Below are 26,430 nucleotides of genomic sequence, written 5' to 3' on the forward strand. Positions count from 1 at the left end.
TGGATAACTTTGATTCACTATAGTTCGTGTTGTTTACATCATACGCACTTGCGCGCCGATTGCCAACAGAACACAGATATTTGATGCAGTTTTAATCACCGCCTGCGGTTTCAACTCATGACCGGGAACAAACAAACACTCTTGCACAACTCTGTTGCTGCTACTTGTTGATGGGCTCTTGCTCTCACTCTGGTTGATGTGCACACACGCTCATCCGGGAGAAGTGCCCATACAAGGAATTCTGCCCTTTATGACATCACACAGGGCCATACTCGAAAAAACTTTCAGAAACTTGTTTGAATCCTGAAGGAGTGTATTTGGCACAGAAATACACTGTCATATGTCCAACTCGTTTTTTGAAATGTTGGCCACGTTTAGCATGAGAATCCTACTCTTTAACTCTCAGAAGCATGAAATAGCATTAGACCCCCCCCCCCCCCCCCCCCCCCCCCCCCTTTAAATATGCCAAATATGTAAATACTGGCCATGAAGAAGGCTAAATGTTTCAATACCATTTCTGTAGAAGGGCAAAAAAAAGATTGACAAAATACATTAGTGCATTTAGGCTTAATTATAGCACAATTCTTAACACCCCACCCCAGACCTCACTAATTTACAAACCCTGGTTACAGCTATAATCCCAGCATCAGGAAAAAGCAGTAAAGGTGGTGATTTTTAACAAGATGCAACACATTTTGCAACAGTACAATCACAACTCATGTGTGAGTGCAGCAAAAAGCAGTTTTCACATATGGAGTTAGTGTTTACATAGACATCTTAAAAGGCTTAGCAGCAAAAAAAAAACTGTTTAATTATAAGAGAGAGGTGTGAAATTATGACAATTCTTTTACAATAAACAAGATACAATTTTAAGTTTGCTTCAATAAAAAGGTTTACGAATTCAGAAACATTTACAGAAATGCTGTGAGAGATTTTAGTTATCTGGGCACATAGGCTACAGCTTCAATACAAAGGCCAACATGTTAATGTGTTGTAGGTTCTTTCAATGTGAATGCCTGAACAACACTTCACAGCTAGAGTGTATAGCCTTAATGGAGCTCGTCCTGCCAAATGTGAGAGGAATACAAACGTCACAGTTTAAGGCAGATGACTCAAGGAAGCCAGAAAACCCCCACCCTCACAGGTTAACATATTGAACCATGGTACTTGTGAGTTATGACTGGCCTCACACTTACTATAAGAGGGCACCCTCACCCTTCCTTCATTCCCAGCGCAGCATGATGGCACAGGCAACTTGTTATTATTAAATCAGAGGAAAGAGACACTAAAATGGATTTTCAGGAATTGTGGTATTGCTCTTTTGGCCTAGATATGAAGGCGACATACGGCCTTGTCAATCAGACATCTCAGATCTGTTGGCAGACACACTGCTGCGAACTATTGAATTATTTTAGATGAGTGTTACTGGATTATTCAAATTGTAATGCACTTGACTGGAACAAAACATAGCAATTACGGTAATAAAATGCAGCACTGCCCTCTAGAGGAGAGCTAGTATATAATGCAACGGTTTTATTTTGACACATCCAGACAGTAATGATATAATATAATATAAAATCAGACTTCAATTAACAAGTGAACAATGTTATCAATTGACCACTCTGCCTGAACGATCAAATGTGTAAAGGGCTTTACTTTTTACACCTGAAGAATCTCTCAACGGGATATTTTAAGCTGTTTTGGTGTGGTGTGGTGTGGTTCACTCTTTTTTTTCTCATCTAATCTGACGTCAAAATGCAATTAAAGTTTTAGAACGTGCCGTCTGGTTTCCTCCAAGGGACAGAACAGTTCACAATACACTTTGTGGGTACAATCTTCCACTTTTTAAATGCCTTCTTTGAACCGTGAAGAAGTAGTTCCTCCGAATCTCCTAAATTGAAACATCCGGTATATATCAGGCATATGTGGCACATGGCTCACCAATGTGATTCTACCAATACACACACTTTCATTTGCTCACGTAGCTCGCTATCTCTTTATCCAGGCTGAAGGCAAAGCGGTGGTTGAGGAAGAGGAGCTGACCATGAGGAAGGAGTCTGTGCAACAATGCGTCCACTCGATCACTTTTCAGCAACACCTGAAAATAACCGCCAAGTCAGCCAGAGAAAAAAAGGGTAGCGTGTCAAATAATCAATAGCTTGGCGGTCTGCCTATTTTGAATGCGTGTCCTTGTTCACAGCCCTAGTCATACAATAACTAGGAATGATTTAATTCTGGATTAAATGTACCCCATAGCTTATTGGGTTGCTTTTCTATGAATGTATTGATTAGTGTATCAACAGTCTAAAATGTATCTCACACAGAACTAGATTTCAATTGTGCTCACTGTTAAGCATACTGGTGGAAAGAAACTAGGCCAGCAGACATAAGAAAATCCTACACTCAGTCAAAAGCAGCAAAAGACATTTTCAGACTCTTAAACTGCATGAATCTGTACAATGATATAATGAGAACACCAAACATCTCAGGAACATTCACTCAACAGTCACTCAAACACACAACAAGAATACAGTTTTCTTTTACACTACCATTCAAAAGTTTGGGGTCAGTAAGATTTCTTTAAAAGAAATGATTCACAATAAATAGGACACAAATTAATCAGAAGTGACAATACAACTGTTAAATTGTTGCAAATTTTTTTCCAAATAACTGATATTTCTATTCGTAGAGTATGAAAATGTATGCGTTTCCACAAAAAAATATTTCTTGAGCGGCAAATCAGCATATTAGAATGATTTCTGAAGGATCACGTGACACTGAAGACTGGAGTAATGATGCAGAAAATTCAGATTTACCATCACAGGAATAAATTACATTTCAAAAATATATTAAAATAGAAAAGAGTTCATTTAAAGGAACACTCCACTTTTTTTGAAAATAGGCTCATTTTCCAACTCCCCTAGAGTTAAACAGTTGAGTTTTACCGTTTTCGAATCCATTCAGCCGATCTCCAGGTCTGGCGGTAGCACTTTTAGTATAGCTTAGCATAGATCTTTGAATCTATTAGACCGTTAGCATCTCGCTCAAAAATGACCAAAGACTTTCCATATTTGTCCTATTTAAAACTCTACTCTTCTGTGGTTACATCGTGTACTAAGACCGACGGAAAATGAAAAGTTGCGATTTTCTAGGCCAATATGGCTAGGAACTAAACTCTCATTCCTGCGTAATAATCAAGGAACTTTGTGCCGTACCATGGGTAGAGCGGCGCAATGATATTACACAGCGTCTGAAAATAGTCCCCAGCACGCTCCCTGTGTAAGCAGGTTTTCACGTTGGTTATGTTGACGGAAGTAAGCCTATTTCCAGGCGCTGCGTAATATCATTTTTGTGTGTGAATAAAAGACTAAATTCAATCTGTTCATCATATAAAGTCTGTTCAGAATAACCAAGTATAACCAAGTCTCTTCAAACCGCTCAATTCAATCTCTGTATGAACTTTTTAAAGTGTCAAGTGGCAGATTTCATCAAAAAGATCCAGTGTTTCCCACACATAGACTAATTTGTGGCGGTGCGCCACAGAATCAACACCGGCCGCCACATATTGCGTGTCTTTATTCTTTTTATTTAAAACACGCAGCATATCCGTTCAGCTGCACTTTCTTTCCCTGCTCTCCCTCCGTCTCTCTGTCACTCATGTGCGTCTCTCGCTCTCGCTCTCGCTCTCAAACGCCAAACCTGCTTTTGTTATGAAAAGTCTAAGCTTTTACATTTTTTAAAAGTTTTAATACGGAATTCAAAAAATAAATACCGTTTTGACGCTAATGTGGCATAACAGTTAAAGCCAGAGGCGACATGCTCTCATCTCCCGGCGGCGCGCACGGTCACTATACTTCTAGCACTGGGTCAATACATTTGAATGGATAGACGACAGTTTCACTATACAGGTGTTTGCAGCAAGTTGTAAACAGTACAGCATAGTGTGCATTGCTTATTACGTCAACCACATTTACAGTATCATTTTATTATGGAGAGTGATGGAGATGCAACATCTTAACATTAATGTTAATGTTTTTCTTGTATTTAGCCCTCAGGTATTCCTCACTTATTGGTTACATTTGTACTCATTGGTGGTCAAATGTGACCATACACCTTAACTATTTTTCAATTAAATAAATGTTCTATATTTTAGTTTAATAATATTTATTGAATATTTTGAGGAGATCTTTTGGTACTAAATACCAGAGATGGGACCAAGTCACACATGTGCAAGTCTCAAGTAAGTCTCAAGTCTGAACCTTCAAGTCTCAAGCAAGTCCCAAGTATTTTTTTCTTGGGCAAGTCAAGTCAAGTCAAGTCACAGGCTATGTCAAGTCAAGTCAAGTCAAGTCAAGTCAAGTACTGTAGTAGGTCAAGTCAAGTCCAAGTCAAGTCAGCTTATTATTGTAATTTTACCTGCAGAATCTGATCTTAATAAAGTGAAAAGACAAGATATAAGTAACTGTCAGTAAATTACAATAATTTGGATTTGCATTGTAAATACTCATGTTCAGTAAAATACATCATGGAATCAAACTAAATTGTAACTTCATAAAAATATTTATTTTCACTTCTGCCAACAGTGTTTTAAATTTAAATGTAAAATGTTTTAAATTTTCAACATTAAGTCCATAAAACAAATAAGGGTCTCCAACCTTTTTTCATTTGAGAGCTACTTTTTAAAAATGAAAGTCACAGAGAGCTACTCATGTTATATAATACTTAAAACTCTTAAATAATGCATCATAATTCTCATATTAACAACTATCCAAACTGTTTTACATCTGAAAGAGTGTAGTAGTAGTTCCAGTAGTCGGTACCAATACCATAAAAATTTGACGGTACTCTGTACCAATTTTGGTACCACAGCAAATTATTTTATTTAACTATTTTTTAAAAATCAATGTTTATTATTTATGATGATAATCATAAGTAAATAATACATAAACATGTAAAGGCTGTATGCTGTTTAAAAGTAAACATTGTTTATAAATGAAAGATCAAGTGAAAAATAAGCAACCATTAATAATTATATAATTAGTATTATTTATTTCATAATTATTATTATTAGTAGAGATGTATTATTATTACATAGAGACGTAGCTAAATTTACTGTAGGCTACAATCTGTAGTCAATTTCTTCACGTTAAACCGAACTTTTATTTTGACGGGTTGCCGTGAATTGAATACCTTTGAGTGTCTGTGTTCATGATATGACAGAGGGTGCGCGTCTCAATCAGCTCCCTAGTTCAGTCCCATTGACTTGTGTCCTGATCAGTGCCCTGACTACTGAACCAGGAGCTGAATGAGACGCACCCAGTTTTCTCAAATGAAACGGTAAATTCTCATGAAGTGACGGTTTATGCGTTCGTGTCGGCAGAGACTACAAGAGCGAGTGCGCGCGCGCGGCGCCCGTCATCCACACAGACGCAGAACATGCAGGAGTATTTTGCAGTTTAATATTTACAGACACTAGTAACGTTATATATTCGCTTCAGTCTGGAGCCCTGCATTTAAATAAACACGGAAGCGACTGAACGCAGCTGCTACGGTGAGCTATTTTTAGAACAGACCCGCGGTCAACTCATGTGGTCCTTGCGGGCGACCTGGTGCCAGCGGGCACCATGTTGGTGACCCCTGGGCTAGTGGCTACTTTAGCTATTATTACATTAGCTAACTACCAACTAACCAGATAACATTAACAAATTGACAAGCACTTACTGGGCAGAATGGCTCTTCAAATGATGGACGAAATTGGAGGTTGTCGTCTGGCTGTCTGTGATTTTTATGTTGCATGTCTTGCAACGCTGTTCGTCTTTTGCCATCTTGCGAATAATTGTTGAAGCCGAAAGCGATGACCCTCGGTACCCCTCCGGCTGACATGTTGATGTGATATCTGATCTAAGTGGGCTGCTTGTATTGCCTCATGACTGATTAAAAATGTGCCTTGTTGTGTGCAGTAGAATTTTGATGCATCGCAATGCATCGTAGAATCGAATTGAATCGAATCGTTACCTGGTGAATCGTAATCGAATCGAATTGGTAGGGCAGTGCCAATGCACACCCCTATATAGATGTCTGTATTGCTCTTTAATCAAAATACATGTATCTAGTCTAGTTGCTCAAAATAAGTATTGCAGATCATAACTGCTAACTTATTTTTAGGTTTTGTATTTGAATACATTTAGACATGATCAAACCCCAGATTTCTTTAAATGTGAAATTTTAAAACATTAATAACTTGCATTCTAATATTTTGAATTAAACTTATACAAGCACACACAAATGAATATTAATGAATGTGAGCAAATATAATTTAAAATAGTACTAAAAAGGCAAACTTATTTTTCCTTATATGTACATCTATATGTATATCTATAAATAAATAGATATTTGTGCCAATCACCAACCCCAAATACCCCACCCTAATCCCCGCCCAGCCCGCCCGCCACCACAAATTGGTTTCTAATCTGTGGGAAACACTGAGATCTTAATTTGTGTACCTAAGATAAACGAAAGTCTTATGGGTTTAGAACACCATGAGGATTTAGTAATTAATGACAGAATTTACATTTTTGGGTGAAATAACCCTTTAAAGTAGGATGGATTCTGATTGGCTGTCAATGTTTTTATCATTAATTTGCTGTAAAAAAAATGTTGTGAAACTGATTTCAATGGTATGGTTCCTCTGTGCCGTTATAGTTGTGGTGTGGTCTTTTCTTTTTTTTAATATTTAGAACGATTTTTAGAACTATATCTTTATGGTTATCATTAGTTATCGTCCTTAGTGTAAACAGGTCTGTAGTCCTAGAAAACCTCACCTCAGCACCAGGTCCCAGCAGACGTAGTTCCTCCAGGCAGTGACGTGCAATGTTGCGAAGCGCTCCCTCTGCGAGCAGAAGGTTCTCGTGTGGTCTGCAGACAAGAGTGAATGCTAGTGACTGCACCCCCAGCCACAGAACAACACTCCGATCTGGAAACTGCTCTCCATTGCCCAGGGAAAACACACCCCTGTCAGCTTCACCCAGAGCTACAGCCTCCTCACCCAGCACAGGCTCAGCGCTCAGACTGCCTGAGGCCTCCCTACTCAGACCCACCGTACTCCTCACCTGTCTGAGAGAGAGGAAGGGCAGAAAAAGAGATTATTGTTTCCCATGGGTATGTATACATACAAATATATACCACAGTTGACAAAATACCTATAATGCAGATACTTGGGCTGCATCCAAAATCGCATACTTCCATACTATATAGCAGGCGACAAGAGTAGTGTGTCCGAATTCACAGTACTCATAAAAGAGCAGGTAAAAAGTGACCGGATGAACTATCTCTTCTTGCGAGATTCTGAAGTGTGCATACGATGGCCGATTTCGGACGCAGCCTTGGTATTTGAGGCTCTGCCCAAAATTCTCTTGAGTAGGTACATATTTTGAATAATTACTTCACGATCACTAAAAAAGTATGTTCGATATAGTATCAATGCGTGCAGTATGCAATCCAGACATACTACATTCGCCATGTTGTCGTTATCATGTGACCTACCAGCGTCAGTTACGTCCCTTGAGTGCTATTTACAAATCCTCTCCCATGGCCTCATGGGATAGTTAAGTGTCCATCTTATGCACACTTCAGAATCTCGGTAGTAGTAGGTCCTCCGGGTATTTTTATGAGTACTGTGAATTCAGACACACTTCTTTTGTAACATACTGTTTTCGCCTACTATATAGTAGGGAAGTATGCGGTTTCGGAAGCAGCGAAAGTCGGCATGAAACGGAAGTTGCGATTGTGGCCCTGTCCCAACTGGCACACTTCATATGCACTTTCAGTCTTGTGGATTTACCAACACGGCAGGTGTGCGTAAGTCTACGAGACCATAGGGTATCTAATTTTTTCATTTTGGGGTTGAGAAGGGTGCTTGTGAGCGCCCCCCTTTTGCAGTCGATGTATGTGCCCTCGATCAAAAGTGCAGACTCGTAGGAAGACAGTGGCTGCATCCGAAATCGCATACTCTCTTGAGTAAATAAGTATTTACTTCACGACCGCTAAAAAAGTATGTTTTATATAGCATGTATACGTGTAGTATGAATATAATCTGGGCGTACTACATTCGCCATGTTGTTATTATCATGTGACCAACCAGCGTCAGTTACATCGTTTCATTTCTCAAATCCCCTCCCGTGGCCTCATGGGATAGTAAAGTGTCCATCCTATGAACACTTCAGAATCTCGCCGGAAGAAGTGGGTCATCCAGGTACTTTTTGCCTATTCTTTTATGAGTACTGTGAATTCGGAATTTCGGACATACTACTCTGGTCATTTACTGTTTTTTCGCATACTATATAGTAAGGAGGTGTGTAATTTCGGATGCAGCCTGCGAGTATTTAGGGTGGCATATGGGACAAGGACAGTCTTTTCTTCCCTATTGTGACATATCCAAGTGAACGGATTCTCAAAGAAGAAAAAGGACGGGACTTGATTGGATTGTTCGTTGTGGTTTGCTATATCTGTGATCTCATATCAGTTTGTCCAGATTGCAGGCACATACATTTTTAAAAAAAAATGATAATGATGATGCAACTACAATATTCCATAAAAATAAGAATTGTCAATTCCATGCGACCTTTGTTAATTTAGATGTTTTATGTTAACACTTGTAGTTACATACAACATTTGGGTTAAAAAACACACTGTGTCTACTAAATTTTGAACTAAATATTCAAATACATTTTCAACTAAATATTCTATTAAATTTTCAACTAAATTACTGATCTCCCCGCATTGTCACCATATGATAATTGAAATGAGCTGGATTACATCACCGTTTTCTGTACAGCCGAATACAGTTCTGTTGCATTATTTTCCTGTCTAACACTGTGAAGCTGCTTTGAAACAATAGGCATTGTAAAAGGCGCTAACTTATATAAATAAAGGTGACTTGACCACTATTTGTGATTATTGTTGTGTAATTTCGCAGTAATTGTCTGGCGAGCAGTTCTGGGAAGCTTCTCTGAATGAGACTTGTAAATTGTTTAACCGTCCCACCTCGCTACCACGTGAAGTTTCTCTTTCTGCACCAGTCGTCTCTGCTCCGGTGTGAAATCACGACCATCTCCGGTATCTGGTCCGAATACGCGCGCGTACAGTATACGGGTCTCCCCTGCGGCCAGAGGGCTCACCGGGCACAGCGTGTGGATTAAGAAGCACAGCACCATATCTGGTTTCACATTTCATAAAGACCATACGAAGACAGACACAATTACCAGATTTGCTGAATCAAAGAAAAGGATGTCTGTCATATAATAAACGTGTAATAAATTTGCGTCAAAGTATCATGCTGCCATTGTGGACAAACTCGACATAATTGTTTCCGTGTTTGGTCACATGACTGTGAATCAGCTGATTCTTGTGCAGTTCCGTTTTTAACTCGAGATGGCGCTCTTGGATATTGAACTGATGGGACCAACCGTTACTACAGTCACTCAAATCAAGTTTTTAAAATTTTATTTATTTTCCAAATATTGCAGGGACAGGGTTTTATACATTACAGATTTTTTTTAAATAATAATGAGTTAAAAAGCTTCTACTGGTGTCAAATAGATTTTTCTGTAATGTTTAAACCCCTGCAGTAGGCTATTTGGAAAATAAATACAAAACTTGATTTGAGTAGGTTAATTTTGATGTGCTCTATAGCCATACAATTAAATAAACATTAAAATAAAATAAAATAAAAAGTAATTTTAGCCTAAGATGTCACTCAGTAATGGGCCAATGTAGCCATATAGCAAGTAAAGAGATTTATTTGAAAGGTAAAATTATTCTATGATGATATACAGTATACAGGCATATTAATATTTACTTATTTAATTGCCCATATTTTAATTGAAGATATATCATAATAGCAACAATATGAATGCAAATGTAATTATTTCACTCATAACCTAAAGGTTTTAATGAAAGCAAAGATATACATCTAATTCATGGAAATACTGAATAACAACCCCATTAATTACAATAAATATTACATTTTAAAATAATAACTCAAGTAACAACATGCCCCAATGTAAGATAGGTCTAATTTGATCTTTTTACTTCAAAAGAAAAACTATGAGTTTTATTCCACAAATTATTATGCATATATAAATACACATACATGCATGTATATATTTAAGAAAGAATATATATTGTTTATATATTATATCTAATATATAGTTTTATATATATGTAAATATTTGTTATATTCATATATAACATATTTATATAAATTATATAAATATATATACAATATAGACATGCACATATTTCTTAAATATATACATGTACGTGTGTGTATTCAAATATACATAATAATTATATATAACAGAGATATTCTATAATGCATACATGTTAAACAAAGAACCATATCCACATGCAAATTCACACAATGCCATTGACAGAAGACTAAGCTGGACGTATTCAAACACATGCGCTTAGACACACAAAGAACAGCTGTTTTGCTTAACAACTGCTTGTCATGCTCACTTAACCCATGAGGGAGGAGGACACACATCTTCCCCCACTTCCTGCTACACTGAAATTACATAAACACACCTACAGTCAGTTTGACATCCAGCACACAACAAAACAAGGATCAATGTTCTTATGTTAGAAGAAACAGGAATGAGACAGGACTGATAAGCCTCCCCTCAGCTGACAATGAATGAAATAAAAGGTTAACTGCAGTTACAGGAAGACAAGAAACAAAAGCCAAGGCCACATTTAGAGGTTCTTGCTGCTGCAAAAGCGATAGGATGTGGTTACAATGAGGGCAATTCTCCAGCCTTTGGCAACCAATTCTTGTAATTTTTAGATTCAGAGGCAGGCTAATCAAACAGAAACACATTGACAATGGAAACTCAGTATGCGTAAGATCCTCTTACTCAAAGTGGACTTTACTGGTTGGCTCTCTGTGGTGGAACTAAAACTAAATATCCAAAGAAGGAAACAAAAACTGCAGTTTCAACCTTCAAACTTAATAGGAAAAGATTAGACATAGACCCCAGCGCACAAAACATAATCAATGGATTAATTTAAGGCAATTTGATTTATATATGCATTAAAGTGTCCAGACTGGAAACATAAAATGTAAATGCTGGTGAATACAGTGCAACAGGTGAATTAAAGGTCCCATGGCATGAAATTTTCAACATTAATATGAGTTCCCCTAGCCTGAATATTGTCCCCAAGTGGCTAGAAATTTTGATGGGTGTAAACCGAGTTCTGGCTGTCTCTCTCTGCCTTTGAGAAAATGACAGCCCAGATGAGCTGATCTGGAATTTTCCTGTTATGAAGTCATAACAGTGAGCATATCCGGGCTAGCCAGCCTAGCTCCACAATAAACTGGATTACATTCAATTACTGCTGTTGTGTCTTTGTTTGTGCTGTGTACTCAATGCGGGTCACTGACGCTTTTCATATGATAGGAAAATATCTAAAAATAATGCTATAATCAACACTTACTCGTAACTCGTTCATCTCGCTGTAATGGTACATTGCATGTGTTACAAAGTTGGTAGAATAAGGAGGAAGACGGACTCGGTGTGACTGGGACTCGTGTTTATTCAGAACTCTCAGATACAAACAAAATAAACTTGCGCTGACAGCGCTCTCACAACTCAGTAGTTACTATAAATAACTATGTTAGCAATCGCTCCGTCTCTGGTACAATAGTGATGTCCGGTTCGCGAACTAATCATTCTTTTGAACTGGTTCTTTTTAGTGAACCGAATCAGTTCACCAAATCGGACTGAATCGTTCTAAACGGTTCGCATCTCCAGTCAGCGCTGATCCATAATTTACTAAAGTTACTAACTTTCTGAGTGTCAGCCCCTCCGACTAGAAATAAACTAATAACCTGAAGTATTTGCTAGTAACTACAGTTCACTGAACTGAGACGTGCTGAGAACTGATGAGAAGTGAACTTGGGTCCATCTGTCTCTCTGGCAGGCTCGTGCCTGGTAGACCTCGTTAAACCACGCCCCCTCCGCTCATTTCAAATGCAAAGATGTCAGCCAATCACAACAGTGGGCGTTTTTACTGAAGTCTCACAGCAGACACGCCTCTTGAAACAGGGCATTCAGCCACAGGGCAAACAGCAGTATAGAAAAAATGCCTTTTATTTCTAAATTATGACATTTTATGATGTAAAAATCATACTAACAATATAAGTACACATCAGGAAACATTATAAAATAATAGCAAAATGCCATGCCATGGGACCTTTAAGACAATTGTTTGGAATTACACATTTTCTGAAAAGTATGTTATAACATGTAAATGGATGCATTTGGGAATGTTGTATACAGCCAGGTTCAAAATTCCTGCTTCGTTTTGTTTACATTGAGTTAAAATGTATTACAGATGTGATTTTAGTTGTTTTATCATTCCATGAATCAGAAAATACTGTTGAGATTTTCACCACGTTTTTAGGAATAAAATGTTATAAATCAGGTGAATGATGGTGAATTATACTAACAAACCCCTTTGTAAAAACCTTCAGAATATAGATAGGAATAAAACTATAAAGTTTGGTCAAGTGGAGATATCTGGCTTAGGGCATGAGAAAAAAAATATTTTGAGAAAACGGCCATAAAGGGATAGTTGTGTAAATCCACGTGGGGTTCAGAGTATTTATTTTTCCCCACATTAATTGCACACGTCTAGTACAATTATGTGGTTTTGTTTCATTAATACAGTGTATACTTTTTTCTTTATTTACCCCGAAAGAATGGAAGTGAAATGTGACAACATGCCCCATAGGTGGGGTACATTGTAACATGTGGTGGGGCACATTGTAACATGACCAAATAACAGCTTAAAATGTTACCTGATATAATAAAAAAAAAATATACAAGACAAACTAAAATATTTTGTCAACAAATACAATTATTAACTTTTTAAAATAAAATAATGCCATTTTTAATCATTAAAAATATTAGCATTTTTGAGTTTGACTACAAACACATTGCTAAATACAGCTATACGGCATAGTTCAAAACATAATAATAATTAATAATTTCTGAACATTAACTCTCAGACATTATTCATCCTTTTCTCATGGTTTCTCTAAAGAATTCATAAAAGTATAGAATATAATGGCATATTTCTAATAGGGGCTCATTGTAACGCGTAAGTAATAATTGGTGATGGGCCGTTGAATTATTAGAATAATAATGCACACCCGAGGTGGTGATGCGGTCACGACGCGAAGCGGAGTCAATTATTACGCTTATACTACGGTTACCACACCTTAAGACATATTACAGTTAACTATGCGAAGTGATATGGAACTGTAATGCGGTCAAGAGAGCTGCCTGGAACTACGTTCGTTGTGCGTTTCCCAGAAAATAATTGCACACCTCAGAACGTTCATCAGCCAATCAGAATCAAGCATTCAACGGCCCCGTAGTATAAAGTGTTACAACGCACCCCACCTGCACAACTGGGATTTAAATCGTGGCTCGTGTCTTCTGCTGGTCAGATCAGCATTAAAGAACGATCTCAACTGTTAAATAACATATATAAGATTACAATAATATCAGATTTGTCTTATTTTAAATAAACACAAAAAACAGAGATGAAACAAACTTAAGTTAGAAATTTAAATTTATGGTTAAATACATGTTCAGTAATATCTTCCAGAGATTTTTTAATTTTGGCGCAGTTTTTTCTCTAAATAATGTTGATATGACAACTAATAAATACACTAAGTTTCGTAATTCTGGCATGTGTGGAAAGGGTTAAAATATGTGTGTTACAACTAACCCCGCGTTAGGTTGTGCCCCGCACTCACCTACGTACAATATCCCAAATGTTTTCAATTTTGTAAATCGTGAGAAAATTGGTATTTTAACCAAGAAACCAGGATTTGCGAGGGAGTCGCCTGTCAATTGCATCATATCTGCGTTACCCTCAGTTTCCGGTTTCCAGTTTTTATTTTGCAGAAACGCTTTACTCTCACTACAGTGTGAACAAGTCTCATAGCAGCCGTCAAGTGAATGTACAGAGTAATGTCATAATTTTCAACACACTCAGATGTATCTGATATGATAAACAGAGCTGCGTTACCTCGTACTCATGACCGGAAAAGCGGAAGTGGCGACTGTGGCATAATAAAAGTCCCGCCGGCGACTATGCCATAATCACAGTCCTGCTGCTCGCGAGGCGCGTGTTCCACTCTTATTAACAATAACTTCAGCAGCCTTGCTCAGCTCCCACAACACTCGGCCCTGCTCTGCTTCATAGTACAGTAACATTAATAATGGCATCCATGAACATGATTTCTGCCCGAGTCCTATCCCAGTTCTTTTCCACCGGCTGTGAGGTGAAGACCCAAGATTCTGCGCTAAAACGTGGCGTCATCAAACTACGCCTTTGTTTTGAATAGGCAACCTCTAGTGGACGGAAAAGTTACATAGTGCAGCTTTAACCACATTAGTTAACATGAACAAATAAGGAACTGCACTTATGAAACATTTATCTTTGTTAATGTTAATTTCAACATTTTCTAATGTATTAATCTGGTTAACATACATGAACAGCAGTATTTTTAACAACTAACGTTAACAAAGATTAACTAATGCTGAACAGAAGCGTTGTTCATGTTAACTAATGCATTAACTAATACAACCGTATTGCGAAGTGTTACCAAAATATATTGTGTTCAACATAAGAAAAACTCATACAGGTTTGGAACATGTGAGTAAATGACAATTCTCATTTTTGGTTGAACTATCCCTTTAAAAGATAGTGTAACAAAATCTACTCTGAATGACTCCCAAAATCTCAACTGAGCAGCACATGCAATAGTTTTGCCTGTGTCTAGCCTAAAACACCTTTTAATTTTTAAGTTAAAGTCCTTAGTCACATCACCTCAGTTATAAAGAGTCACAATAACTATTAACAGATTGTGAAGAGACTACTTTCAAGTTGTTGAACAACGGCTTCGTTCACAAACATCTACATTTGACTCTGTCTGGTAAGACTCAAGCTGTGTGGCTGAGGACCAATAGTCTGAAACCATCTCTTGGCATCCATCAACCACATGAAAAACTGAAGAAAATAAACATTGAGTAGTTTAAAACATTCTTAAAAGTCTGCTCATACTGATATGGTCCCCGAAATACTAATATTTGTGTATGAACTAGTCTGACACTGTCAGGACGTTAGGGAACAGTTGGCCCCTCCTTTGTGTGGAATGGCCTTGGAATGCACACGTGTGCAGGGACACGTGCTGGTGGTTGGCTAACCACATTCAAGGTTCCTACAAGACCGGCATATTTGAAAAACAAGTGACTCAATCCCTACACCAATGAACAGCACACCAAGCCAAGAGATCAAGACATGATTCAGCAAAGAGTTAATACCCCAAACTCCAAGTTTATTCAGGAATACATAAACCAGCCTCTCAGTCACACATGGCCAATAAAACATACACTCAGGAATATAAAATTTACAAAAACACACACGGGAGTGAGAATTGTAACTCAACTGTCACTGGTTTATGGACAAATAGAACCAAGTCTTATCTTGAACATTTGTGAACACGGATATGGTCATCACTTGCTGACCAGCAGCAAAAGCCAGGATTCTGCCCCTGAGTTAAAGCTGTCAGTCCCAAAAAAAAAAAAAAAAATTCTGGACAGTGAAAACAATATGCTCACCAGAGAGCTTTACAATTCTCAAAATATAGGGGTAAAAATAATTAAAATCATTATTCTGTAATATGAGACTATACATAATTGTGACATTTAGAATACGTAAACCAATTTATACAATAAATTAATTGGTTCTCCTGCTCGAATCAAAGCTATGTCATTGGGCAACTGACCAAATGTGAGAAAGGGGAAAAAGAGGGGGCAAAATGAACGCATAAAGCACTTATTCACCACAACAACTTTAAAAAGTGCTCAGGAGGGGGGGGCAAGTTAAAAGGGTCAATAATTGAAATCTGACATACAAGTTAGGACAGGCCAGTTGGGAGGGGGGAGGGGGGTAAAAATACAGGTTAGTTAAAAAGTGTATGTGGAAAACACGGCAGTGACATGTAGCTGTGTGCTTCTAAAGGGAGATGAGGGTGGTGAATAATGGCAGTTTAAAAGTGATATCAAACCAAACCAGGAGGAGAAGCATTGCCTCTCAGCCTCACTTGAGTTTGTGGTGTTAAAATCAATACCAAACCCTCTAAGAACAAGTTCCTCTCACAGAGCAAGTCCCAACAAACACACCTCTTCAGGTCTCTGCCATGTCTCATGTGTGAGGGCAGCATTTGAGCAAGTAAAGGCAGTAGAATCATTGTGAGGACACAAGTCTCAAAGTTTTTTGAGACGGCTGTACATGTCTCTCTTGCTGCGTTCTCCAGCCCAGGTGCGGCTCTTAAGGCGGAACTTTCTCAGGTCTTCTTTATAGTCTTCATGATGCATCGGCCTATAAGCCTGAGGTTCACACACTGACTGTAGAGCGGGAAAAAATAAATAAAATACACATTACAAGCTTGAAAAAGAAAATGTACATAAATAAAAAACTTAGATGCTTCGGAATCAAAAGAAAATGTTGCATTGTGAAATTGCACATACCGTGTGAAGCGGGAAAAAGTCTTTATAGCCTCCCTTCAGGATATAGAGTTCAGGGTAATGGAGGTTGGGGTACTCCTTCTCATTCAAATCTCTATCTCTTTTTCGAACGAAGCGGCACATTCGCGGGCCGCGTTCAGATGAAAATTCACAGTGGAAAACCAGCAGGACACGCTTCTCTGGGCATTCCGGGAGAATAGGATTCTGTAAAAAGTAGTCTTCAATTTGATCCTCTTGATGGAGGTTAAGAGCACCCTGAAAGAACAAAAGATGAGTCATCAATTTGCCCCACACAAATACTACAGCATGCAACTTGCAAAGTTAATTAAAATCATAAGCAACTGTCTCACCTTAATATGGCCGCCCTCATATTCATACGGATAACGGCAGTCGATGACAAACAGCCTCTCAACCAGATCGTTGTATTGTCCGCTCATTGCTTTAACCATCTGAAAATACAGAAACAGACGTTAACAGAGAATGGAATTATGGGTAAGATGCCAGTGCATATTCTTTGTATAGATAACTTGTTTTGCATGCGCTTGCATTTGAAATATACATGCTAAATCTTAATGTGTGCAAACTTACAATCTCTGGAGTGATGTATTTCAATTCTTGGTGTTTTCCATCTACCGTGGGTAGCGCAGGAGCCTTCATATAAAAAGATGGTGAAAAATTAGTAATAAAATGGAGGACAAAGAAACATTCCATAGAACAAGTGGCAGGTCTATTAGTTCGCATTTACGCTCCCAATCCCATTTTAAACCCCTTTCGCGTTCCCCTTGAAACAGAGTGGCTAGGCGTAGGGGTGAAAACATTCCCCTATGAAATGGGACACAACTACTACACCATTGCGTCATCATACACCGTTTCTTTTATTAGTGTCCTGTAACATTTAACCAGTATGAACAGGAGTGAAGCGTGTATTTGTAACGGAAATCAGGCGCCAGCACGTTTAACAAATTACTCACTCCCAACATTGTTTCGCACTGTATTTGGACTTAAAATGGCACTTGGTTTCAGTAAAAAAAATAAAAACCGGCAAGTTTGTTAAACGTTTCATTCCATGCCAATCCGGCCGGTATGGATATGGTTTCGTTTTCTACTGTGGTGCTGCGATAACGGAGCTCTTTGCAATACAACACAAACGAGTCAGTTGTTGCGTTGGTAAATAGCGGCTACGTTATGAAGGATGACCAGATATTTATTTGAATTGTATTATTAATTTGTGTTCACATCACTCAAAGCGTTTAGCAAGCTACAGAGAAACTGGCAGCCAGGCAACACAAGTGATTGACCCCGAGTGGCAATGTCACTACATGCATTCTAGCAGCACAGTGGTCGGTGAATGCAGTGAAATTCCTCATACCCCTTTGTTCGAAGCGTGGTCCCAAAAAAAAAAAAAAAAAATCTTAGTTTGAAGGGCTATCTGGCCCTTCCCCTTACCTCTACCACTCTAGCCAAAAGAGAATCGATACCCCCATCCCTTCATGTGAACGCGCAAATTTAAGGGGTATGGGAAAGAAGGGCTAAGGGGTAGAAATGGGATTGGGCCTTAAATGCACAGAACCATTTTGACAGTAGTATTTTTGTCATGTCTGTTGCTATTAGGGCTGGGTGATAAAACGATAAGTATCGCGATAGACACGTAAATCGATATCAATAAAAAATAAAAAATAAAAGCGTTCGATAAAACGTTCAATAATTTTTTCTTCGTCGGAAGAAACCAGGGGTTGCGAAGCAAGTTTGGTTGCATGAACAAAAGCACTCACTCTCTGGTAACCAAGCAACGTAGGGAGTGACAGGCTAACAGCCAATCATGTAACTGTATCAAGTCTGGTTGCGCCATATCGCTGTCTCGTGTTGGATTCATTCTTCAGTAAACAAAACCGGCGTGGAGTGATAAGTGGAAAATGAGTGAGGAAATTGTTAATAAAACAACCTCCGCTGACGCCGCGCGCCTAGTTTTTTTGGGGACGTGTTTATACTTGACACGCTCGCCGTTGTGCTATTCTTGACTTTGGTTGAATCCGAAATCGCCCCCTAAACCCTCAATCACTTTTCCCTACTTTAGTCCACTGATACAGTTCACTTGAAGGAGTGAATGAAAACGAGTGGCGAATTCGGATAGCCGCTGTGTACGTCGCTGTACACTCATTATTGCAGTGCAATGTGGGATAGAATGAGGGCACTCAACGTCCACTATAGTTTAGGACACCACTACAAATGGCTGTCCCTTCAAATAGTGGCCTATGTAGAGTATAGGGGGAGATTTCGGATTCAGCCTTTGAAACTACATGGAGAGGTAATGTGACAGTGGCTTATGACAAAGCATCTAAAGCACCTTAATTTTAAGAGATAATTTAAATTTTAGACTTGTTTATATTTTAATTATTTGAGTGTTTTACTCGGCACTACTGGTACTGCAGAAATGCTGGCATCAGCGCACTTAAATTTCAGTACAAATGTGGTACCAAAACAATAGTACTTTTGAGAACCCTAAAACAAAAGAAACTGGCTCACACTCACCTTAGTGAAATCTCCAATCACATTACTAGGATCTGTATCCAACATTCTTTCAATCTGGGAGTGATTAAACGACTTGGATCTTTGAACCTGTAAGGGGAAGGGTCAAAGTTAGGACTCCAATTATGGCTACTGATGAGTCCATTTGTTGGGAGTTATTTTTTCTGACCTGATGAGGCATAACATCCTCCTGTTCTGTGAGTGCAACTTGTGTCCCTGCCAGGCTTCGCCTCCTCTTCACTCTGACAGGCGTGTTCTCATCTTGTGGCCTCTCGGGTCTCTTCAGTGGGATTCGCCCTCCCGGGCTTGGCATAGAGGGAGATCGGAACAGCCCACGGGGACGGCAGCGTATAACAGGCTAAGGGCAATAAAGTGGGTTAGGTTGGTAACTCATGTAACGGTCAATAATCATAAAAAGTCAATCAAAGAGAGATAAAGAACTGTGCTTGCTAAATGAGTGTAACGTACCGAATCAGTATTGTCAGTACTTTGTTTGGCCACCAGGGGAGCTGTGAGAAGACTATCCATTCCAAGAGGAACCTCAGAGTCATTCTACACAAATAAATGCATTAAGGTTATTCAAAAAAAAAAATCAAAGAAAGTGTTAAGAATAAAACAAAAGCAAATAGAAAAGTCACCTCCATATCATCAAGCCCCTCCAAGAAGCCATCATCGTCGTCATCATGTACACAGGATAGAGAGGGGCGGCGCAATATAAAGGGACTGCACTCATCTGAAGAGTCAGGTTGAAAGGATGACGTAGGGGAAAGCTGGAGAAAGAACCAAGCTTTTAATCGTCACATCAGCATCAAAATTAAACTTTTAGGAACAACATTCTTTCTACGGCCTCTTCCAGGGATGCACGTCGTACCATTAAAGCAGGAGCAGAGTTGGGTCGGCAGGCAAAAGCATCCTTGGCACCCCCAGTGGACCTCATACGACAGCGTGATGCAGGCATGGAAGGCTTCTTGAACTCAAAATTCTCCTGTAAAAAACAGATTAGAGTCGTAAGAAAAAGCAGCACATTTATTCCAACATTTATTCCAATTCCCATGACTTTCCCAGGTATTCATAGTTAAAATGATTAAGAAATACCTTATTAATATAGCAACAACACAATCAAAAAGCATTTGAGCATAGCTTGATAAACATGCTGCCTGTTGAAAAAAAAAAAAGAAAAACCAACCTCAGCCAGATTCTCTTTGTTGTCGCAGCCACGAGTCCACACTCCATAGCGCGAGGGATCCAATTCTTTACTTCTCAAATTAGGACTGTGACCCAAAAATGGCAACTACAAAGAGGAAAAACAAAGGACCAGGTTATTTCAGTGTGTGTGGGGAGGGGGGAAATCTTAAATTCTGAATATACAGCGTTCAAAAGTTAAGGTCAGTAAGAAACTAACACTTATTCAGCAAGAACAGATTAAAATGATAAATTAAATTCCAAATATATTATGTTCTTTTGAACTTTCTATACAAAGACGTTTCAACATTTAGCAGTTTTCAACACTTTTAAGCCCCAAATCAGCATATTGGAATGATTTCTGTGACACTGAATGACAACATTATGATTTTACTATATTTTGGATAATTTTTAAAAAAAGCATCCACGGTGAGCATAAAAGACTTTATAATAATTTGTGTTTAAAAGGTAGCGATCACAGACTTAATTTTGTACACTCCCTTTAAGAAGTTTGAGAATAAACTTACTGGCAAAGAGTGGATCCTGCGAATGGGCATTTTTCTGTACAAACAGAAAGAGGATTTGATTAAACCCGAGTCAATACAACAGCTTTCAGAGACAAGACATATGCATCATCCTTTGTAGTGCACGACCACTTACTCATTAACTGCTCGTGTGGCATCCTGCATGGCCTTCTCAAACCTGTGAGGAAAAAAGAAAACGCTGTTGAACAGTTCCTAGTGTATTCAAAGTCTCCTCTCACCCCCCCAACCAAACACTAGCCCAGACGACAATTCATCTCATTGATCTCTCAGACTAGGCCCCTCACGACTCTATATTTAACAAATACACCGCGATGCCCACCTGTATGCAAAACAGCCCTCGGCAGAACCAAGGAGGGGGGGGGGGCTTTTAATTTACCATATGCCCACACACACTAACCCCCTCCGCAAAGCGCTTTTGTTGGGAGAAAGAAGCAGGCGGAGAGAATGAATGGTGGTTTGGAGGGGGAGGAGGTAAGGAGTGTGTCTCTTTCATAGTATAGGAAGAGGGGGGAATTAGAGTTAAAAAGGGGGTTCTCTAGTAACCCTGGCTACCTCACACACACATAACCGCTCCATTCGGACGCCTGCTCTCACAGGGCATGAAAAGCGTGCCACTATTCACCCAGCCCCCTTCAGCAACGCGCCACAACACACACTGATGTGTGAGGAACCCAAACAGCTGTAGGTCTGGCTGCAGATAAATGGATTTCCAACGACACCAAATGGCTTGGAAAGGACACACCCTGTAGATTACCAGTGAGCCAGGATGCACACAGATTTAATGCATGCTGGGTACATAAAACTATATCGGAGACGTCGCAAACATCTGTCAACTTAAAGGAACAGTTCACCCAAAAGTACCGGTAGTGATCAACCGATATACATCAAGGTCAATATAATCGGTCGATATCTGACATTGTAATTATGGACCGATTAGTTTCTGTTTGGCTGGTGTATCAGAAGCCTTTTGCAGATTACAGAATCAAGTAGCTGCAATCTAAAATATACATTTATTTGACAGATTTATCTTAAATTCTAATTATTTTCTTATATTCTTTACAAATACTTTCTACTTTAGTAAATGTTAAATATAAATATCACTTCAGCAACTGCTGCTTTTACCATCTTTGAAATAAATAAGCTTTATATCTGCGCCACTGTTCTCAATATGGGCATTAGCCACCAGAACCAAGTCGACCACTATAAAGAAATCAAACTGAATGTCAGTCTGCAAGACATCTCATTCGGTGTCTCACAAAAGAAAATCAGCCTGGTTTAGAAGAACTGAAGGATGAATAAATGTCAAATTAAGGTTTCACATTTGGGTGAATCATCGCTTTAAAAAAAAAGGATGTGCAGTGCTCAGATATCCAGTGATTTGTGATGGATGCCAGCATATGCTCAGCTAATCCGTAAAAACACACACGGAGCAGATGTAGGTCCAGCTAACGGCAAAGAGTAGATTAGATGTATAATCCTCAAGCCAAGCATCCTAGCCAAGCTCCATCTCACATGTCAGATATGACAGAAGAATCATACTTACTTCTGCTCAGCATCCAGAGAGTCCAAAGGGCTGGGAGACTCTAGCCCAAGACCTGAGGAGAGGGGGGGGACACAGGTGAGGGGGTGGAAACGCACAAGCTGTTAATACAGTAGGCCTACACTATAAAGATCACAGCTCACATTCCAAAAGGGATGACTTGTCACACCCACACACACTACATGGCAAACTGCTTTAACATTCCTTTCAACGAACACTTGTGTTAGTAGAACATTAAGCAATCATGCCCAACTACTGTACACTCCAATTGGCGCTTGTGCCCTTTTCAGCTACAAATTGTTACTATCAACACTTATTACCTTACAAGTTACTACTGCTTTTTTTTTTATTCTCATACGTAATGACTTAATGAATAAATGCTTTAGAAAGTAGCCATTCCAGCACACAATGTATGTGTCATCCATACAATCCGTTTATGCACCACTGAAGGTTAGGTTTAAGACCTTCTACCTCCCTCTAATCATGATACTGTATGAATCACAGTACATATTCATACAAAATACTCATTAAAAGGATAGGTCACCCAACAACAAAAAAAGAAAATTGTCATTTACTCCCCCTGAAGTTGTTCCAAACCTGTATGAATTCATGTCTTATGCTGAATACAAAAGATATTACCCAAATATATTTTGAAGAACATGGGTAACCAAACAATTGTTTACCATTGGTACCATTGTTTTTTTCCTTCTCCATACTATAGAAGTCAATGAGGCCCATTAACTGTTTGGTTACCGGCATTCTTCAAAATACCATCTTGTGTACAGCAGAAGAAAAATTCATATGGGTTTGGAACAATTTGAGGGCAAGTAAATGACAGAATTTTCATTTTTGGGTGAAGTATACCTTTAATTTCTCATGAGGTCAGGTTAGCTATTCTGATTAGCAAACATTGCACACATACATAAAGGTAGAAGTATCTATATGACAACTGAAATAGGTACTAGCAACTAGTTGAATGGTTACAACTAACAGGCAAATATGTATTAGTTGTTAGTAATAAAACTGAAAAATACTAGTAATTTAACTGCTAACTAGTAATCAAAATAAGCGGCATTAACAAATAGATACTAGCTCGTTTAACGTAATAATGGTTAAAATGGCTTGCCATACACAATCTCAGCTGTCACTACTATAAAGTAAAGATAAAGTCTAACCTGCATCGGAGGAGGCATCAGAGGCGAAGGAAGGGATCTTCAGGAGGGGCAAAGTTTTCTTCCGCTTTGGCGTCTCACATTGACTGCAACAAAACGTCAAAGCAAAGCGTTTAGAAAACTGACGTGTACGGAATCACATTTGTTTTAGCACCACATAAACAGTTCAATAATTACACAAACACATCAGGCCTAAACAGTCTATACGTGTGATCTGCACATTTAACGTTACAGGAAATGCCTGTGCAGTTGTTTACTTTTTCAATACCAACAGAAATGGCCTAGGCCCACTTACCTTCCAAGGACAGCGAGATTAGTCAGATTTAGAGCCAGGTTAGTCACGGGAGACAGCACTGCCATGGGTCCGGGGGAGGCCAGGTTCTTCATGCAGGGGGAGCCCCTCACCCCGAGCTCCGGTAATGAGAACCGGGGAGCTCGGAGGACTGACTCGGGCCCGGGGCTGAACGGATCATTTACAGGGCTGATGTCGCATGGAACACCCTCAAAATCCATTTCTGAAGGAACGCGGATCGTCAGATGCTCCGAGAAAATATGATCCAAGCGCGACCAAGACGACAAAGGGTTAAGCCAAGTTAGCAAACGCTCAGCAACCCGGGCAGGGGCATAAATGGATCTTATTTAGGGTTGAAAGAAACAACGTGCAGAATCCTGCATACTAACGACGCCAGATTACACAAGACACGGTAAAAGGGGGTTTTAAAAATCCATCTTCTTAGATCTTTGTTGTCAGAGAGCTACCGATTCGATTGCACTCTCTCTGACCTTTCCAAACTCTGCTGAGGAAGAGAGAGCTGAACGTAGCTCTTATTTATGTTCAAAACATGCAGTCCACAAGCGGCAATCATTGCAGCCAATGAGCATCGCTGTTACATCTGATTCCTCCAATGAGCTGCGCTTCCTCTTTTTTCCGCATTGTTCTCTGAGGAAACGTAGGTGGTCCAAATAATGACAGGCAAATGTGATATCCAATGAAAATGAAGGTAACAACAGCACTGCGATAAACTCATCCAATGGCTTTAATGTTTACATAAATTGGGCGGGACAAAAATGTAGAGACGAAGAAAGAGGACAAATTTCCCGCGGAACAGTTCAAGCTGCATTTTGGAAACGCCCTCATCTACAAGAAAGCCAATCATGTGCCAACATCCTGGCGCGGAACGTACCACTCAAATCGCCTGAACAAAGAAGTAAATATATGTTTGTACAATACAAAACAAACCCTCATAAGACGTTTATGTCTGGTAAATGTTTGTTAAAAAGTCACATATTTAACTTATAGGTAGCTGAAGTGGAATTTCTTGCCTTTTAAGTGGTGTGATATGTTATCATCCATCTAAAATCATTTTTAATACAATTTCCAGCTTGCAGTTCATTAAAACATGTTAGTAGAAAAAGCTAGTGAAGTTAAAAAAAGAGAGAGAGAGAGAGAGAGAGATTGAAATATATGAAACGGTTAAAAATGTATAAACACTTTTCCCCTCATAAATGAAGGCTACATTTTAACCTGGGTTAGACTATATTGTCAAATACCTTCAACTTAAACTAGTCATATAGAAAATGGTGGGTGTTTAAATTAGCCTATAGTGATTGATCATACAAATGTTAATGGCTGAAATTCTCAGCTTTTTTGCAGACCTGGCTACATTTACACAGCCACATTAACCCAGTTTTCACTTCATGACGAATAGTAGGCTACTGTTAGACAATGACACATTTGGCTCCTCGAAAAGGGTTGACTGTGAACACGGAAATCTAGTACTGTGAATATTGTGGCCTGTTATATTTAACAAAATATGAATATGACAGTTCCTCCCAATAAGTACGTTGATACAAAAACACATAAACTAAAAGCAAAGTGCATTTTAATTGCCAATTCTCTATGTTTGTGTGTATAATGGGGGAAGGGTGGTGACACATTATTGATGCTACAAGTGGCCTCTGTCAGGGTAGAAGAAGCCATCATTTCACATGATTTGAGGAACGAGGCTGTGAGGAATATGTAAACTCCATCCCTTGCCTATGTGAGAATATACGATAAATACAGTCAGCCAGCACATAGGCTATAAGAGATAAAACATGTAGTCACTTACCATTCAGTTCACGCCCATACAGTATCCAGTATCTCACCTCACACATCCACCATGGTCCTCCAGACAGCAGATATAGCCTTATGATCGCTTGAGGAGATTGCTGGGACATACAGAAACTTTCTAAGCCCCTCGCTTCAAAAAAGGGCTCTAAAAATAAAAGTTGAATTTAATGCAAACTGAGGTAGCCTACTGTCAAATGTTTTTTTTTTTTTTTTTTTGATCTTTCATTGAACATTCATGGTAACTGTGACAGCCATTTTAGAAAGACAAAACAACCTGAATGTTTCTGTTACTCGTGATAACCTCCCAGTCACCCTCCCCTACTTATGCAGAATCCCTCCAATTCTAGCACAATGGGGCTTTGGGAATAGGATGGAAAAGCTCATTGATTTACATTCACACCATTTAGTCATTATTTCGGTTTCTTTACATTCTTCTGCTATATATATTGAGACAGGCAGAATCATTGTCATACTAAGGGACAAAAAGGGTTTTAACCAAGGAATTATGAAATGTATTTCTTACACGATCACAGTCTCTCATGTTTTCGGTCATTTCAAGATACCAAGTCAAAATTATTCTTCATGTTATGTGTTTGTTTATTCTGAATGTTCATTTGCCTCACAAACCAGTAACATGCACTACCATCAAAAGTTTGGCAGTAAAGTGACAGAAAAGACATTTCAAATGTTACAAAAGATTTCTATTTCAAACAAATGCTATTCTTGTATTCATCAAAGATTCATG

At 38.9% G+C, this 26,430-nt stretch overlaps 2 protein-coding genes across 2 annotated transcripts; both read right to left on the reverse strand.

Annotated features, from left to right (window-relative positions):
- Window positions 1-298: 298 nt before the first annotated feature.
- On the reverse strand, window positions 299-9,394 carry ap5s1 (adaptor related protein complex 5 subunit sigma 1). The gene is made up of 3 exons (XM_079842541.1): window positions 9,043-9,394; window positions 6,822-7,113; window positions 299-2,098 (listed from the first exon to the last, which is right to left on the reverse strand). The coding sequence occupies exons 1-3, from the start codon at window positions 9,210-9,212 to the stop codon at window positions 1,970-1,972; spliced, it is 591 nt and encodes a 196-aa protein (XP_079698667.1). The 5' UTR covers window positions 9,213-9,394; the 3' UTR covers window positions 299-1,969.
- A 5,990-nt stretch (window positions 9,395-15,384) lies between these two features.
- Window positions 15,385-24,476, reverse strand: cdc25b (cell division cycle 25B). Its single transcript, XM_079842085.1, has 15 exons — window positions 23,868-24,476; window positions 23,576-23,658; window positions 22,404-22,455; window positions 20,976-21,017; window positions 20,843-20,876; window positions 20,320-20,424; window positions 20,005-20,118; window positions 19,772-19,903; window positions 19,602-19,685; window positions 19,303-19,491; window positions 19,137-19,223; window positions 17,196-17,258; window positions 16,958-17,056; window positions 16,611-16,862; window positions 15,385-16,487 (listed from the first exon to the last, which is right to left on the reverse strand). The coding sequence occupies exons 1-15, from the start codon at window positions 24,083-24,085 to the stop codon at window positions 16,347-16,349; spliced, it is 1,695 nt and encodes a 564-aa protein (XP_079698211.1). The 5' UTR covers window positions 24,086-24,476; the 3' UTR covers window positions 15,385-16,346.
- Window positions 24,477-26,430: the final 1,954 nt, after the last annotated feature.

This window comes from Gobio gobio (genome assembly GCF_949357685.1).
Source record: "Gobio gobio genome assembly, chromosome: 18".
Classification (NCBI taxonomy): domain Eukaryota; kingdom Metazoa; phylum Chordata; class Actinopteri; order Cypriniformes; family Gobionidae; genus Gobio; species Gobio gobio.

What these genes read in the sequence shown, in the direction of transcription:
- ap5s1 (XM_079842541.1), bottom strand. Translation starts at nt 9,212, where the DNA reads ATGGTGCTGTGCTTCTTAATCCACACGCTGTGCCCGGTGAGCCCTCTG. An exon ending in AAACTTCACGTGGTAGCGAG is followed by an intron (nt 7,114 to 9,042) that starts GTGGGACGGTTA and finishes CCTCTCTCTCAG; the next exon opens with ACAGGTGAGGAGTACGGTGG. An exon ending in TGCTGGGACCTGGTGCTGAG is followed by an intron (nt 2,099 to 6,821) that starts GTGAGGTTTTCT and finishes GGTTATTTTCAG; the next exon opens with GTGTTGCTGAAAAGTGATCG.
- cdc25b (XM_079842085.1), bottom strand. Translation starts at nt 24,085, where the DNA reads ATGGATTTTGAGGGTGTTCCATGCGACATCAGCCCTGTAAATGATCCG. An exon ending in AGGGGCTTGATGATATGGAG is followed by an intron (nt 19,686 to 19,771) that starts GTGACTTTTCTA and finishes TTATTTGTGTAG; the next exon opens with AATGACTCTGAGGTTCCTCT. An exon ending in TGATTGGAGATTTCACTAAG is followed by an intron (nt 17,259 to 19,136) that starts GTGAGTGTGAGC and finishes TTTTATATGAAG; the next exon opens with GCTCCTGCGCTACCCACGGT.